The sequence below is a fragment of the Cucurbita pepo genome, chromosome LG04 (genome assembly GCF_002806865.2).
Source record: "Cucurbita pepo subsp. pepo cultivar mu-cu-16 chromosome LG04, ASM280686v2, whole genome shotgun sequence".
NCBI classification, from domain to species: Eukaryota; Viridiplantae; Streptophyta; class Magnoliopsida; order Cucurbitales; family Cucurbitaceae; genus Cucurbita; species Cucurbita pepo.
This window is the reverse complement of record NC_036641.1, coordinates 966180-981280: the sequence shown is the minus strand read 5'-3', so window position 1 is coordinate 981280 and position 15101 is coordinate 966180. Positions and strand designations below refer to the sequence as shown.

The window sequence follows — 15101 nt, the reverse complement described above, 5'->3', positions numbered from 1 at the left end:
GTCTGCTAGGGGAACAGGGCGAGCCCGAAAAGGAAAGCCCAAAGGAGACAATATCTGTTAGCGATGTATCTAGGTCGTTTCAGTTTTACTTTGGGCTTTCCTAAAAGACCTCGTATTAATGGAGATAGTATTCCTTTATTATAAACCTATCATCATTTTCTAAATTAGCCGATGTGGGACTTTTATCATCCGACACAAACTATCAATTTAAAATTTATATTTTCATAAATAATTTTTCTTATTAGTAAGATTTTTTTTCCTTTTAAATTTGCTAATATATAACTTATAAGAGCAAAAATTAAAGGCTTTAGCTTTAGAACGAGGGTGATTTGTTCTCCTCCCGTGGACTTTCCCTTTCGGGCTTCCCTCAAGGCTTTAGCTTTAGAACGAGGGTGATTTGTTCTCCTCTCCAAATAAGCAAACAATTAGCCAACTGCCACCCCTCCTTTTCTTTTTATTTTATTTATTATTATTTTTTTTTTTTTGTTCTGATTTTGTTAGTGGGTCATGGGCCCAAAACGTGGGCCTCACAATAAGATTGGTTTTTGTAGTAAAAACATCTCTTTGGGCTAGCCCGAAAAAGAAAGCCCAAAGGGAGACGACAATATCTGTTAGCAGTGTATCTAAGTCGTTACAGTTTTACTTTGGGCTTTCCCAGAAGACCTCGTACTAATGGAAATAGTATTCCTTGATTATAAACCTATCATCATTTTTTAAATTAGCAGATGTGGGACTTTTATCATACAACCCATACTATCAATTTAAAATTTATATTTTCATAAATAATTTTTCTTATTAATAAGATTTTTTTTTCTTTTAAATTTGCTAATATATAACTTATAAGAGCAAAAATTAATATAAATTAAATAAAAAATGTTTGAATTAATTTGTCATTTCCATATTCTTATTTACTTATTTTAATTTGTTAAAATTTTAGTAGAAAAGTAATTTTATTTAAGAGCTGATTTTTTAATGGAATAAATTATGTAAATTAATTTTAATTGACATAATTATTTAAAGCAAACAAGTGGTTTGGCGATGAAATGGTTTTTTTTAATTTTTATTTATATATTTGTCAAATGATTTTTGTTACACAAAATATAGTAATTTTTTTTTTTTTAATAAATAATGTTTTAACTAAAAGATTATATTAGTTAAGTAAATTTTAAATAATATCTTTTTTTTTACGTGTCTTGACCATTTAATTTTGTGTCTGTATATTTATTATTTTTGTATATAAAAATTGTCTAATAAATTAATAGGTAATAATCTGGTTGAAAATTTAAAAAATTATTAGATATAAATTCAAAATGTCATAATTTATTAAGAATCTATAAGATTCAAATCTGAAATTCAAATAATTATAATACATTATTTAAAAATTACGAGAAATTGAAATCAACATATCGCGCTGTCGCGTTGTGTTAGAGATTTAACCCTTTCAATCAAATAAAATATTCATAAAATTTAGTGATGAATTTATAACGAAAGTGATATATGCATAAATATATTGCAAATATCTATTCAAGAGAAGACATTATTTTCTTTTCATTTATGTTAGACATGTTTCTCGCAATGAATACATCATTTAAATCATACGTCATTTAGATCATAATATATATAGATAGATATACATATACAATCTATTGTTGACGTTTCCTAGTGCAAGAATTCTAACATTGTATGGCCTAATATGTGGAATAGAGTTGATGTTCAAAATTGAACTAAAACGGAAATGGTTGATTAATGATTGAATTTGAGTTACATGACAACTATCTATATGTATCAAGACGATCATTATGACTTAAACTCATTCTTTTTTATTTATATGACTTTTATAGAATACCAAACTAACTTAGATAATTTTGTTCATCATTTTTTTATGAGTAATTTTATCACTAATTAAAGTTGTGCAACTTTGATATTTATACTTAGTTCTACCTGAGCATGAGATTAGAGACGTCTATGAAGAAGGGTGAGACTGAGGGTGGCTTCTCCCTCTCGGTCCTACCCAATTTGATTCTCCATCATTACAAAATTCTCTATTTAATTTCGTAGGAATTAGTGTGAGAACTCCCCTTAAGTCTCCTTAAAAAAAACAACATACAAGTTTAAATCTAGAATTTATTATAGGTATATAAATATATATTAAAAAATAAAGAAATCGAAGAGGTAATAAAAAACGAGAGAATATATGTTTGAATACGTTGCATTTAAAACATTTAATTAGTCAAAATAATAGACTATAAAAATAAACGACAAAAAATAAGAAGAAGCAAGGCTCATGATGCAACACAGCTGGGCGTACCTTAGAATACAACAACTTGAAGGATTCAATTTTCATGTTCAATCTGAGTGTAAATGAAAAGGCCCCATGTTTGCTTCCACTTTGTCAGCCACACCTTGTGGTATCCATTCATTAGAATCATTACGACAGCGGGCGACTCGAGCTACTGTGTCTTGCCTTGAAGCAACTGGACTATCTCCTCTGACCTTGATTGGATTCCTTTTAGATACTCAGTGAGCACACGCTGCTGGTAAGATCCTCCCTCCTGAAACATGGAAATAAAGGGTTCGAAAACATGGATAATATTGTTGAAATATAGGAAAGAACACCAAGAACAAAAAGGAGCTGATAACGGAAGGATCGTCGAAATCTGTCTTACTGTTCGTATTAGAGTTCGCTCGATTCGTTTCTTGATGACACCATCCAGTTCATCTGGTGAAATCTCACCTTTCCCAATTGTCAATCCATTAAGCAAGAGCTTGTTCCACTCTTCTTCAGGAGCTGCAAGGCATCATTTCTCTATTGGTTAGATAAGGTAGGTCTGCTAGAGATAGTGGAAGGTTGGAAGGAGAATATCTGATAAAGTGATGATGACGACAAATATACAACTCCCTAGAAACGTTAATGTAACAGCCCAAGTCCACTGCTAGCAGATATTGTCCTTTTTTAGTTTTTTCTTTTCGGACTTCCCTCAAGGTTTTTAAAACGGGTCTGTTAGGGAGAGGTTTTCACACTCTTATAAAGAATGCTTCGTTCCCCTCTTCAACCGATGTGGGATCTCACAATCCACCCCCCTTCGAGGTCCAGCATCCTCTCTGGCACTCGTTCCCCTCTCCAATCGGGGTGGGACCCCCCAATCCACCCCCTTTGGGGTCCAGCGTCCTCGCTAGCACACCGTCTGGTGTCCACCCTGTTTGGGGCTCAACCACCTTGCTGACACATAGCCCAGTGTCTAGCTCTAATACCATTTGTAATAGCCCAAACTCATCACTAGCAGATACTGTCCCCCTTGGACTTTCCCTCAAGGTTTTTAAATTGCGGTCTGCTAGGGAGAGGTTTTCACACTCATATAAAAAAATGTTTCCTTCCCCTCTCTAACCGATGTGGGATATCACCGTTAATCTGATATAGAGAAGATAAATGCGTAGAGTTTTCCAACTCGAACATACCTTGACTGGATAAGACATGTCACTAATTAAAAATAAACCATTTCACTTTTAACATCAAAATGTGTATGGAAGTTTCCTCTTACCTTTGATTATGGTTTCTAAAAACAGTTCAGCTTTCAAGACTTCCTCTCCTGCAAATAGAGATCCGATTATTTCAATACCAAAGCAATGCTTTATCCAAATGATGCAAGTAAACTATTTACAAGCAGGGGTACTTAGAATTAAGAATTACTACATGATTCTAAGACATTTTATAGCTCAAAACCTGTGGGATATTTACGAGTACTCTAACTAAGAGGTTTAAACCTGCAAGGTTGTCCCCACCCACGAGTTGGTTGAATCCATGGCTCTTTTTTTTACATACCTAAACGGCTCAACCATGGTGCTATATCCCTTCAATAAACTCCACTTTGCACTATTTTTAGTTTTCTGACTAAATTATTCTCTGAGGTTATACATCATTTCCACATTATAGATGACCAAGAATCAGTGGCAATACTTTTCAGAAGACGTTTCATGTGTTCAGTAACAAGCTCAGAACGTCAAATACAAGTTCATTCCCTGGGCACAGGTTATTTCTTGATCATACCGAACTAATTGGGTAACAGTGATAAATAAACAACATGTCTCCATGAAAATTTTACCTTTCTTTGCATAACTTCTCTTAGAAAGAACTCTGGATGCGTAAAGTTGCAAAACCTTTTGTAACATGGCCTCTAACCCTGGCTTGTCTCCATCTTCTTTTGCCTGAACCAATTGAACAAGGTTAACCATTCAAGGCAACATAGAATAAATACTCCAAAAAACAGAACTTAAGGTGAAGAACTAAAGAAAAAAAAAAAAAAAAAAGCGNAATAGTTCAGGCACATTAATCTTATCTCATAAATTTCATGAAGATGAAAATCAAATCTTACTTGGCGCAATTGAGCACTAACTTCAGCGAGAAAGCCTTCATCTAGTTGCCCTTCTTGCTCCCGATAGATTATTTCCTGATCAACAAATACATTTTAAGAAAGCATGACGAAACTAAATCTGACACAACAATCAAGACTAATAGCTAAACTTTTCAGAAGAAAACGATTTAAAAGCTTACTCTACCACAACTAAACTTCAAGAGGAAGAAAATAGAAAATAATCTTGGAAGTGTGAAATTATAAGTATTGTTTATTTTGATGTAGGCAAGACGAACTGTAGCAAACAGTCCCAAGATACAGGCCAATGTCCTAGGTTATTTAAAAGGAAAAGCAGGTTCTGAAGGAGCTCCATGTTCAACCCTTCCTCATTCAGTAGGTGTATACAAGCTTAATCGAGGTTACACATGACACACCATACAAATATAAGATATACCTTTTCCATTAGCTTCAGAGCCTCAGGATCCCTGGGGGGCCAAGCAATCTCTTCCACTTCGTCAACTACAGGTTTTAGAATGTCCTTGAGAATATCTGTAGCTGATTCTATTTTTTCCTGTAGAATTGACATTACAAGAAAATAATAAACACCATGACTCGTGCAATCTAATACTAGTCTAGTGCGTGTGAGAGAGAGAAAGAGAGACAGAGACAGAGACAGAGACAGAGGTACCTTAGTTTTATGGACAAGGTGATCCACTATACTCATTACTGAGGCAGCCAATTCCTCGTAATCTTTCTGAAAAGTATATACACATATATATAGAGAGAGAGAGAGCATAAGAATGCTAATAAACGCATGGGCATGTGACTTTTTTTTTCTAAAAAAAAAAAAAAACAGTGCGTGGTACTTAGATTAAAAAATGAGTAAAAAAATGAAACCATGCTTTATCATCCTCTGATTTGCACGTATCAGTCCTTGCTGCTAGTCGAATCCAGAAACCCTCGTTGAAAGCAAGGACATTTTGAAGAACAAGTTTCTGAAGCTGTCCACAAACACAGACAGTGTAAATAGTACGAATAAGATCCTTTTACACTTGAAAAGAAACAGTGAAAGAAAGAACTTAGAACTTCACAGTCCGAGCCACCATTATTAGAATGCCTCATATCCACAAACAATTTCATTTAAACATTGGTTTAAATCTCATTTTGGTCTCTAAATCCATTTTGGTCCTTAAATTTTCAAATTTTCTATTTGGTTTTAAAATTTAAAGTTTGCTCCATCTTCATCTCTAAACTTTTAAAATGTTTATTTAAATTCCGGAGTAAAAAAAAAGAATTATTTTGATTCTCATTGTTACTTTGTCACAATTAAGTAAACAAATGGATCGTGCGGCCTTGGATATATGTATAACATACTAACATGAGCAAGAGCATGCATTGCACCACATCAGTTGGTGGGAGGCAAGTGTAAATGAATGGCTAGTAAGTGGTAGAATAGTTGTAAGGATCAAATTGATTATTTTTAACGCTTGGGAACTGACATAGATATTTTAATAGTTTCACAGCCAAAATGGAATAAACTTTAAAGTTAATGGACCAAAATATGATTAAAATCTTAAAAAATATTAACTGATTGAAAAATTGCATATAGGGTCTATAGAAAAAGGTCAACCAATTATAATAGTAAATGCAATGTAAACATGGTCTAACTTAGTAAATGTTGTCACCCGCATTCTACAAGTATTCAAATGTTCGACACATTGCAAGTTGCAATTCAGAAGAAAATTACCAGCTTGCTACACACAGGCAGACTTACAAAATCTAAAATACAACTAATGAAATAAATCTTCAAGGTTTTCCCCAAGTATACTCAACAGGTTCACAAAAAAGGAGTGCTAGAAAGTGAAAATAAATTTGTGATGTAAAAGAAAAGAACTTTTAAATTAAGAAAACCACAAGTAAATTAGTACATGGCAATGAATTGTACTTACCTCTGTTGAACTTGCATCCCTCAGGGCATCTATCAGTCTATCAACTTCTACAGTCTTCTTGAATGCTTCCTCAGCATCTTGATTGACTGCATATATTAAACTTCTCCTGTATTAGACCCAAACATGCAAATTTACTTCCATTGGTTCCATTAGTTAGAAGCAAAAACGGCGATAAACTAGAACTTTTACATAAACTATTTGTTCTATATAGATTTTTTATGTGATATTATTAATAACAGGAATGGTTATCAACCTTAAAACACAAAATACAAAGTGTCCTCAAGAGTAGTTTAAGCAATCAAATCTAGAAAATAAATATCCAAATTTTTTTGAGTTACTCAATCAATGATAGCCGACTTATCCAGTCAGTTTAAGCTACCAAGAGAACCCAAACTTTCCTTTTAGGCATTTTAATGAACCTTCAAGGGAAAAATAATTTGATACCTTCCTGCCTCAATATTAATGTCTTGTCAAAGATACTACAAACGACAAGGCTTTAATTTTATTTCTCCTGATAACAAAAAATAAAGTTTCATTTAAAAGGGACCAAAACTTGTTGGCAGCAGCAAACGATTGAACTTTACATGCTGCAAGCTAAGAAGAGTAGTTGTGAGCATTTATGACCCTTGAAATAGCATAGCCTGAGTAAAAGATAAACTTTGTTTATTTCAATAATTTGCAATGAATGGATTTTTGTGGGTTACATTTCTACTTGCAGTTAGTTTTTACAAAAAAAAAAAAAAATGAAAAATAAGAAAGGATGAAGAATACAAGAAAAAATTTTGAAAGGAAAAAATTGTTAGGCATTTACAGGAAAAGAAAAAAAAAAAATCATAGTTTCATTTCCAAAAGCACTTGTTAGAAATCTTTCTAGTCCCACACTTCCTTATCCTTAACTAACCTTTCCCTAAAAAAAATCTTCAGTTTCTTTCAACGCAAACTCTCCTGAAAAAGAAAAACAAACACCTTCACTATATTGGACCATGAGATTTAAGACTTCTCCTTCGAATCTGACACCAAACAAGAGTTGAAAAGAGCTTCACTAGAACATGCCAAGAGACACTGAAATCTCCCAGAAGTTTAGACCAAATAGAGTGGGAGAAAAAACAATATAGAAAAACATGCATTTGATCCACTGTTGATTTGTTAGCTTTGCGAAGAGCACATATTATGTTGGAGGTGAGAAGTATCTCTTTTGCGCCCAATCAATCATGTTTAAACCCTCCCAGGCCAAGTTCCAAAGAAACATCATGAAGTCTTGGGGGTCTTGACCATACAAATGGCTCCAATCAAGGTTGTGCTCGTGTCAAGCATAGAATTTATCAAAATTGGCTTTTAAAAATGGACTGGTCTCGTCTACTCTTTAAGGCATGCCAAGTTTTACCACACTGACAAAAAAAACCCACGTTTCCAAGGGCTTCTAACGCTTTACAATATCAGTTTTTTTTTTTTTTTTTTTTTTTCCCCAATTCCTGGTTAAACCTTGCAATTGCTAGTGACAATGTTTCTCCTTTCAGCTTTTTATTCATTTAAAAAACTGCATTTCCATTTAGCTAAACGAGCCTCATTTTTTCCTTAAATGCCAATGTTGAGCACTCCTTTATCAATAGAAAGAGAAGCATTCGTCCACTTGATTTAGTTGTAGGATTCCTCGTTGTTTACTCCACAACAGTGGAAATCTCAGATTCATTTCTCTAAATTTTATAGTAATCCTAGCTGGAATTTTAATCAAAGAAAGACAATAATATAAGGGAACCTGGATATAATTGCTTCTATTACAGTAGTTTACCTACATAAACCTGAGGCAATTTAATCAATCACACACTTCTTATCCGAGAATACCATTTCCGCCATGGAGAAAAATCATAGCATTAATTAGAAATGGCATAAACGAATGTAGGAAGTATGAATAAACACAGACGAACAGGAGAGAAGATAAAAGCATATCGAAAGATCAATCAACCTCCACAAACTAAAGAGCACTAGCAAGCATGCTTCATTCTCAAGTGCATCCACCAGTAAAATTACTGGCCGCAGACTTATTACCTCCTTTTGAAGTTCATTGAATTTAAGGGAAATGCTTTGAGATTCCATATCCTGAAAACTCCATCGTTCCATTTCTGAAAATCTGAGATCTAAAAGAATAGAGGAGGGAGGGCAAACATAAAAAAATCCACGTCAAATAAAGAAACAGTGCCTGTAATTACTGATTCAACTATACGCAAACACACACACAAACAAGATTAAAAAGAGACATGCAATCTACAAAACAACCATGATTTTGAGTACAGCTATAATCCTATTTTAAAATGCTTGGGAAAAATGCCTGAAAAGTTAATTTTTGAACGAAAACAAATGCACAATTAAGTTCACGTAGGTATACTCGGAACATTCAACCGTCTACATATCGATTGGCTTAAAATTGTTCAATCGAGATGAAACTTCTCGGCAACCAAACAAAAAAGAGGAAAAGCAAAACAGGAGCTGAGAGATGAAAAATGAAAACGAAGCAAAATCCTTCATATATCCGGAAAATAATAAAACAAACACAATTCAGTTCATCTAAGTATACACAGAACATCCAATGGTTTCCACACCAGTTAACTTAAAAATTAATGAACCAGTGAAAAAACCTCGATCGCCTCGGCAAGGTCGACAACTAAATTAGCAATATGAAAAGGAACAAAAAAAAAACCACAAGATCAAAAAACAAGCAGATCATCGTAAATTACTCGCAGAAGACAGAGGATGAGAGAGATAGAAGAAATACTAGGCGGTAAGAAGATGAAACAGGAGCAATGCGAAGGAATGGAGCAGGAGATGGCAAGAAGAACGCCATTGAAGCGCAGGAAGCAGTGAGAAGAGTGTGGCGGGAGAGAGCGCTAACGACCATTCATCCAACACCACCCAAATCCGTTCCTCCCAAGTATTCTGAAACTGAAGCCATTTGAAAATTGAGGTCCAACAAATTGCTATAAGCCCAGCCCATCTTCTACCCAAATTATGCCACGTAGGTTATAAACAATTTTTAAAAATATATTTTGCTTTTAGCTTTATTATTATTTTTTTTCTGCCTATTATTAACGTTATATTTAATTTTCCATTTCATAATATATCTATTTTCATCTAAGACAATCCTTTAAAATAATTTTGAAGGAATAATTTTTATTTTTTAATATATTTTTTATTAAATAAAAATATAATATAATGTTTAGCTTATTTCTAAAAATTCAAATTTTAATATTAATAAAGTCTTTCCCACTTAAAAATATTTATTTATTTTCACATCAAAAATATTTATTTATTTATTCATTAAATAATAAATAAATATATATATATATATATATATATATATATATATTTTTTTTTTTTTTTATGAGATGATTGAATCGACTTGTATCTATTTAATAATATTGCTTCAAATATTATTTTTAATAAATAATTTTATAAGAAACTATAATTATCATAAAACCAAACTTATAGTTATTATTTTAATAATATTTCTCGTAACATATCGTCATTAGCCTCACGATTTTAAAACGTGTCTGATAGGGAGAGGGAAGTTTCCACACCTTTATATGTAATGTTTTGTTCCCTCTCCAACCGATGTAGGATCTCACAATCCACCCCCTTTAGAAGCCCAACGTGCATCCAACCAATGTGGGATCTCACACAAATTGTCTCCCGACGTTTTAAATCTAGCTTACATACTGCTTTAATGGACGAACAACCCAATCCTTGGAACATACTACAGTTCCAGGTAGTGAAGAGCCGACATCGAGATGCCAAACCTCCACATCGTTAAACATACTACGGTTCAAAAGGTTAAATTTGTCCTTTTAGCTCTCAAAATTGATTGTTTTCCATTGAGATTTTGAGTTTGGTCAATTTAATGGAATTAATATTCAAATCACAATTGAAATTGACTTATCATCCAATAATATTTTTGTTATATTTTTATTATTATTTTCATAAATTAAACTCTGATAATCACAAATATATTTTTAAAGTTTTTTTTTTTCATTTTTATTCTTAAAATCTTGATTTGTTTATTATATTAAAAAAATAGAAGCATTAATAACCATTTTTAGACTTTATACCATTTTAGTATGAATTAAAACCAAAATAAAATTTAAAAAATAATTAAAAATTAGTCACCCAACTATATATTAAAAACATATGCTAAAGTATATTTTAAAATTAAATAAATAGATATTCATTAAAACATGTTTATATTAGTTAAACTATGCTTAAATTGATACAGCTATGAAATAAATATGTCCCGTCGCATTGTTGATTATTATGTATTATTCAAGATGGGTCCATATATACTTTGATATGTACGTTGTCACAGTCGAGAATTAAAATATCTACGACTATATAAATGCCAAGATCTGAGTTGAGATGTCGGTGGTGAAAATATTAATAGAGTATCGTATTAATAATTTTTTTTATAAAAAAAATAAGATTATTTTAATTAGAAAAAAAAAAGTATTTTACATTGTTTAATAAACTATAAAATTATTAAAAGTATATTGTATTCATATGGGTTATTTTTTTTTTATTTTTATAATTCATTTATATAAGAATGGTTTATTCAAAATATCAATTACCCCATATATTTTTTAAGAAAAAAGAAAAATAAATTATTATTTTTACTCTGAATTATTAATTTTATAAAATTAAATATCATAGTTATTATAATTCTAAACTCACAATTAAAAAAAAAAATTGTAATTTTTACTTTTTATAGACATTTATTTGACAAAATATTAAAAATAATATGTAATAAAAATTTGGTTAAAATTAATAAAAAAATTGCAAAAATTATTTAAATCGAAATTTTAATTCACTTATAAAAACTAAGACGTTGAAAAATGTATTTATTTATTTTTTAAATATATCTAACAACAATAATAATAATAATTATTATTATTATTTCAAAGTGACCTATTTAAAGAGTCAAAGTACAATAATGTTCCCCAAGTGTCCTTTTTTGGCCGACGCCTATTTTTGAGATTCAAATAAATATAAATGTAAATTTTAAATAAAAATAATTTTTAAATATTAAATATAAAATTTATTAATTTATAAATTATAGATTACCATAAATATCATATTTGATATTTTATTACAGGCAAATATCTAGATATTTATCTTATTTCTTTATTTTCCATATATTACTAATTCCATATCCCTGTAATTTATTTGATTATAAATAGAGAATTAAACAATTATTCTCCATTAATTTAAGAAACTAAGAGAACTATATATTTTAAATTATCATACTTTACATGTTGATGTTGATTTTAAAGATTAGATTGAGAATTTTATTTTTTTTTTCAATTTGAGTTCAATTTTTGAAAAACTAAACAATTCAGGTCGATTCGCGAGTTGACATTTCTGTGTCGGGTTAACCTGATCAACTCAACCAACCCGGACTACTCAACCAAAACCATAAATATTGGGTTGGGTTAAGATTTTATTAGATTTGAGTCGGGTTGAATTTAAATTCGAGTATGCTAGTAGACTATTCAACTCTAATAAAATATATTTATGAGACACTTTAAAGTTTAGGAATCTATTAAACATATAAGAACGACTTTTTTTAGTATGGACGATGGTTAGGTAACCATGGTTATTTGTGTACCAACCTTGAAATAGAGAGATATTTACACGCAGCTTTTAAAGTTGTTAATATCTTGATGAGGTGGTTCCCACTTTCCCTTTCACACAAATATCTACAAACAAAAATAACTACATTATTATTATTATTATTATTATTATTATTATTATTATTATTATTATTATTATTATTAATTATTATTATTTATACCATAAAATCCTAGCATTAAATTAAAAGCTCATAAGGCACTCCAAAGTTGTTGGCTAATAAATTATTCCATAAAATTGTTAAAGTCGAGATAAATTCTGTTGGATCATAACCGAAAGTAATTTATGAGTCAGATATGTTAGATGACGGTATTTCATCCAACACCTCCCTTCAAACAAAGTACGTCTTCCCTTAATCGAGACTCGACTATTTTTCTTTCGGAATCTTAGTCATTTTTTTACCATGCCTTCGAGGACTTGACTCGTTTTTCTTTTGGAGTCAGATTTAAGGATTCTATTGATATAGCTGTGTTTAGGGCATGATTTTAATACCATATTAGATGAACAGACTGTTCACAATTGTATTTGAGTCCCATTATAAATTTTTATAAACATATTTTAATTATTTGAGTCCAATTATAAATTTTTATAAACATATTTTAATTATTTGAACTGTAAAATTTTTAATTGAGATAATTCTTATTAAATAATTATTTATTATTTTCAAAACAAAAGAAAAGAAAAAGCAGAGTAGAGAGAGAAAGTAGAGAGAGAGAGAGGGGGGGGGGCATGGCAGATTTTTCTAGAGCTTTTCTTAAAATGTCAGAAAGCAATAAAGAGCTTCAATCTTAGCTGTTGTCTTGTCCAGTAATGGCGAAGAGCCCATAATATTTTGGCTCCATCTTCGCGTTAAATCCACCTTGTGGAAAAGGCAACGCTCAGAGGTGAAATCGAGCCAACACAAGATTCGGTTTCTTCAGTGGAAGGAAAGAAGGAAGGAAGGAAGGAAGGATCATGAAGATCCGTTGCGATGTTTGTGATCAAGCTGAGGCCTCTGTTTTTTGCTCTGCTGATGAAGCCGCTCTTTGCCATGGCTGCGATCTCCATGTTCACCGCGCTAACAAGCTCGCTGGAAAGCACTCGAGATTCTCCCTACTTCAGCCGATCAAAATCGATTCTCCTCTTTGCGATATCTGTCAGGTATTTTTTATTCTGGCTCTGGAAAATGTTTCTGCTGCTGTGCGATTTGATTCTTTGTTTTGAGGTTGTTGTAAAATCGAATCAATGTTGCAGAGAATCTTCGCGTTCTTTTGTACCTTTCTTGGAAATATCTATTCTCTTTCGTCGGTTTCTGATCTCGTTCGTTTCTTCGATTTTTGGAGTTTGAATGATTTGGCGGAGAGGATTCTTATTTGTTTCTGAAATTTCAAATTAAAATCGATTTTGATCTCGGATTTCGTATGTAGGAACGGCGCGCGCTCGTATTCTGTCAACAAGATAGGGCAATTCTTTGCCGAGAATGCGACATTTCGATTCACGGAACGAACGAACATACGCAGAAGCACAATCGATTTCTTCTCACAGGTGTGAAGCTTTCTTCGACTTCTTTTTCGTATCAAACATCTTCGTCCTCCAATGGCTACAATGCTGCCATGGATGTTAAAACTCGAAGCTCCCACGCTTGCAGCAAGAGCCCTAAAATGGCCGCGCACGAAACCTCGAGTTCTCCTTCCGCTGAAAAAGCTGCTCCGTCGACAAGTAATTACAAGGTCGAAGACGGCCAAGCAAGCGACGGAGGTTCGTTCTCGACTAGCAGCATATCGGAATATTTGGAGACATTGCCGGGATGGTGCGTGGAGGAGTTTCTCGATCCTTCCACCGCCGCTGCCAATCGTTTCTGTAAGGTTTGCAGTACGCCCTCTGCGTAGATTGAGAGTACTTTCATGAACTTCCATATTTGCTTCACACTTCTTCTTCTTCTTCTTCTTCTTCTTCTTCTTCTTCTTCTTCTTCTTCTTCTGATGGTTCCTACTTTGGATTGGTATAGTTTAACGGCGAAATTCTGGCAATTGGGAACCAAAATCTGGAGAGGCAACAGGAATCACTAGGCATCGAAAGATTTGGCAACACCTTGGAATTTGTAGGTAAATTTTCTCAAACTGGATTTTGGAATGGAGTTGGAATCTCCATGAAAACTTGTAGAGGTGAAAAAATGGCGGTGGCTGATAAGATTATCAGCAACTTCGGCTCTGAAAACAATTCTGGTAAAATCAAAAAACAAACAGAAACTAACTTTTTGTTTGTTGCTGCTGAATTGCATATTTTACCTTACTCCCACTCTTTGGATTGCCATTTCATTTGCTGAATTTAGAGTGATTAATGATTTTATGATGAGAATGGAATCAAAATCTCTTTGGTTGTTTGGTTTGATTCGGCAACTAAAGCAACTCCATGTGTTTGGGAACATTCTCCTATACTAAAATTAGCATCAACACTTTTCTCACTCTCTTTTACCCATTTCATAAAACAACACACTTTGACATTTAAGTGTTATTTACTTCTTCAATTTTGATACTAAAATTGAATATCTTTTAACAAATTTGAATTTGAGTGTAAAACAATTTTAAAATAGACTCTCCACAATGATATGATATTATCATTTTTTAGTATAAGCTATCATGACTTTACTTTAGGCTTCCCAAAATGCCTCACTCAAATGTAGATAGTATTATTTGATTATAAACTCGTAATCATTCCCTAAATTAGTCGATATAGGACTTTCATCCAACACAAAATAATAGAATAATTTCATGGAACTTAAGTGTGATGGTTCGTGAGGAAACTAACCAAAATTGCTGTCCATGTAGTATTCAAATCATCATACCATGAATACATGGAGCAAAATTGCAATGATGGCTCGATAATTGCTTCCAATCATTGTAAGCTTTCAAACTAAATATTTTCACCTATAATATTAATAATCCTAATGAATTCCTCCACCATTCTTTTTTCACACTATAAATGTTAATAAAATTCTAGAAAGAGTGACAAAAAAGTTACATACAAATTAAATTAAATAAAATAGCTTAAAGACTAGTTTAAATACTCTATTCAACTTATTTTTATTTTAGTTTGTGTTTTTAATAAATNTGGAATTTTTTAGAATAAAACTTGAGATACAAAATAAATC

The 15101-nt window shown here is 32.0% G+C and overlaps 2 protein-coding genes across 3 annotated transcripts; one reads left to right on the top strand and one right to left on the bottom strand.

Annotated features, from left to right (window-relative positions):
• Positions 1-2173: 2173 nt before the first annotated feature.
• LOC111792347 lies at positions 2174-9239 on the bottom strand. The gene is made up of 11 exons (XM_023673747.1): positions 9069-9239; positions 8345-8433; positions 6299-6404; positions 5252-5350; positions 5038-5103; positions 4804-4920; positions 4371-4445; positions 4101-4203; positions 3540-3587; positions 2667-2788; positions 2174-2552 (listed from the first exon to the last, which is right to left on the bottom strand). The coding sequence occupies exons 1-11, from the start codon at positions 9189-9191 to the stop codon at positions 2451-2453; spliced, it is 1050 nt and encodes a 349-aa protein (XP_023529515.1). The 5' UTR covers positions 9192-9239; the 3' UTR covers positions 2174-2450.
• Positions 9240-12697: 3458 nt separating this feature from the next.
• Positions 12698-14339, top strand: LOC111793676 (B-box zinc finger protein 20-like). Of its 2 annotated transcripts, none has more exons than XM_023675668.1 (3): positions 12698-13111; positions 13378-13815; positions 13959-14339. In XM_023675668.1, the coding sequence occupies exons 1-3, from the start codon at positions 12926-12928 to the stop codon at positions 14274-14276; spliced, it is 942 nt and encodes a 313-aa protein (XP_023531436.1). In that variant the 5' UTR covers positions 12698-12925; the 3' UTR covers positions 14277-14339. The 2 variants fall into 2 exon arrangements, with proteins under 2 accessions (XP_023531436.1, XP_023531437.1); XM_023675669.1 differs by having other exon boundaries at positions 12700-13111; positions 13378-13810; positions 13959-14081.
• The last annotated feature ends 762 nt before the right edge of the window (positions 14340-15101 follow it).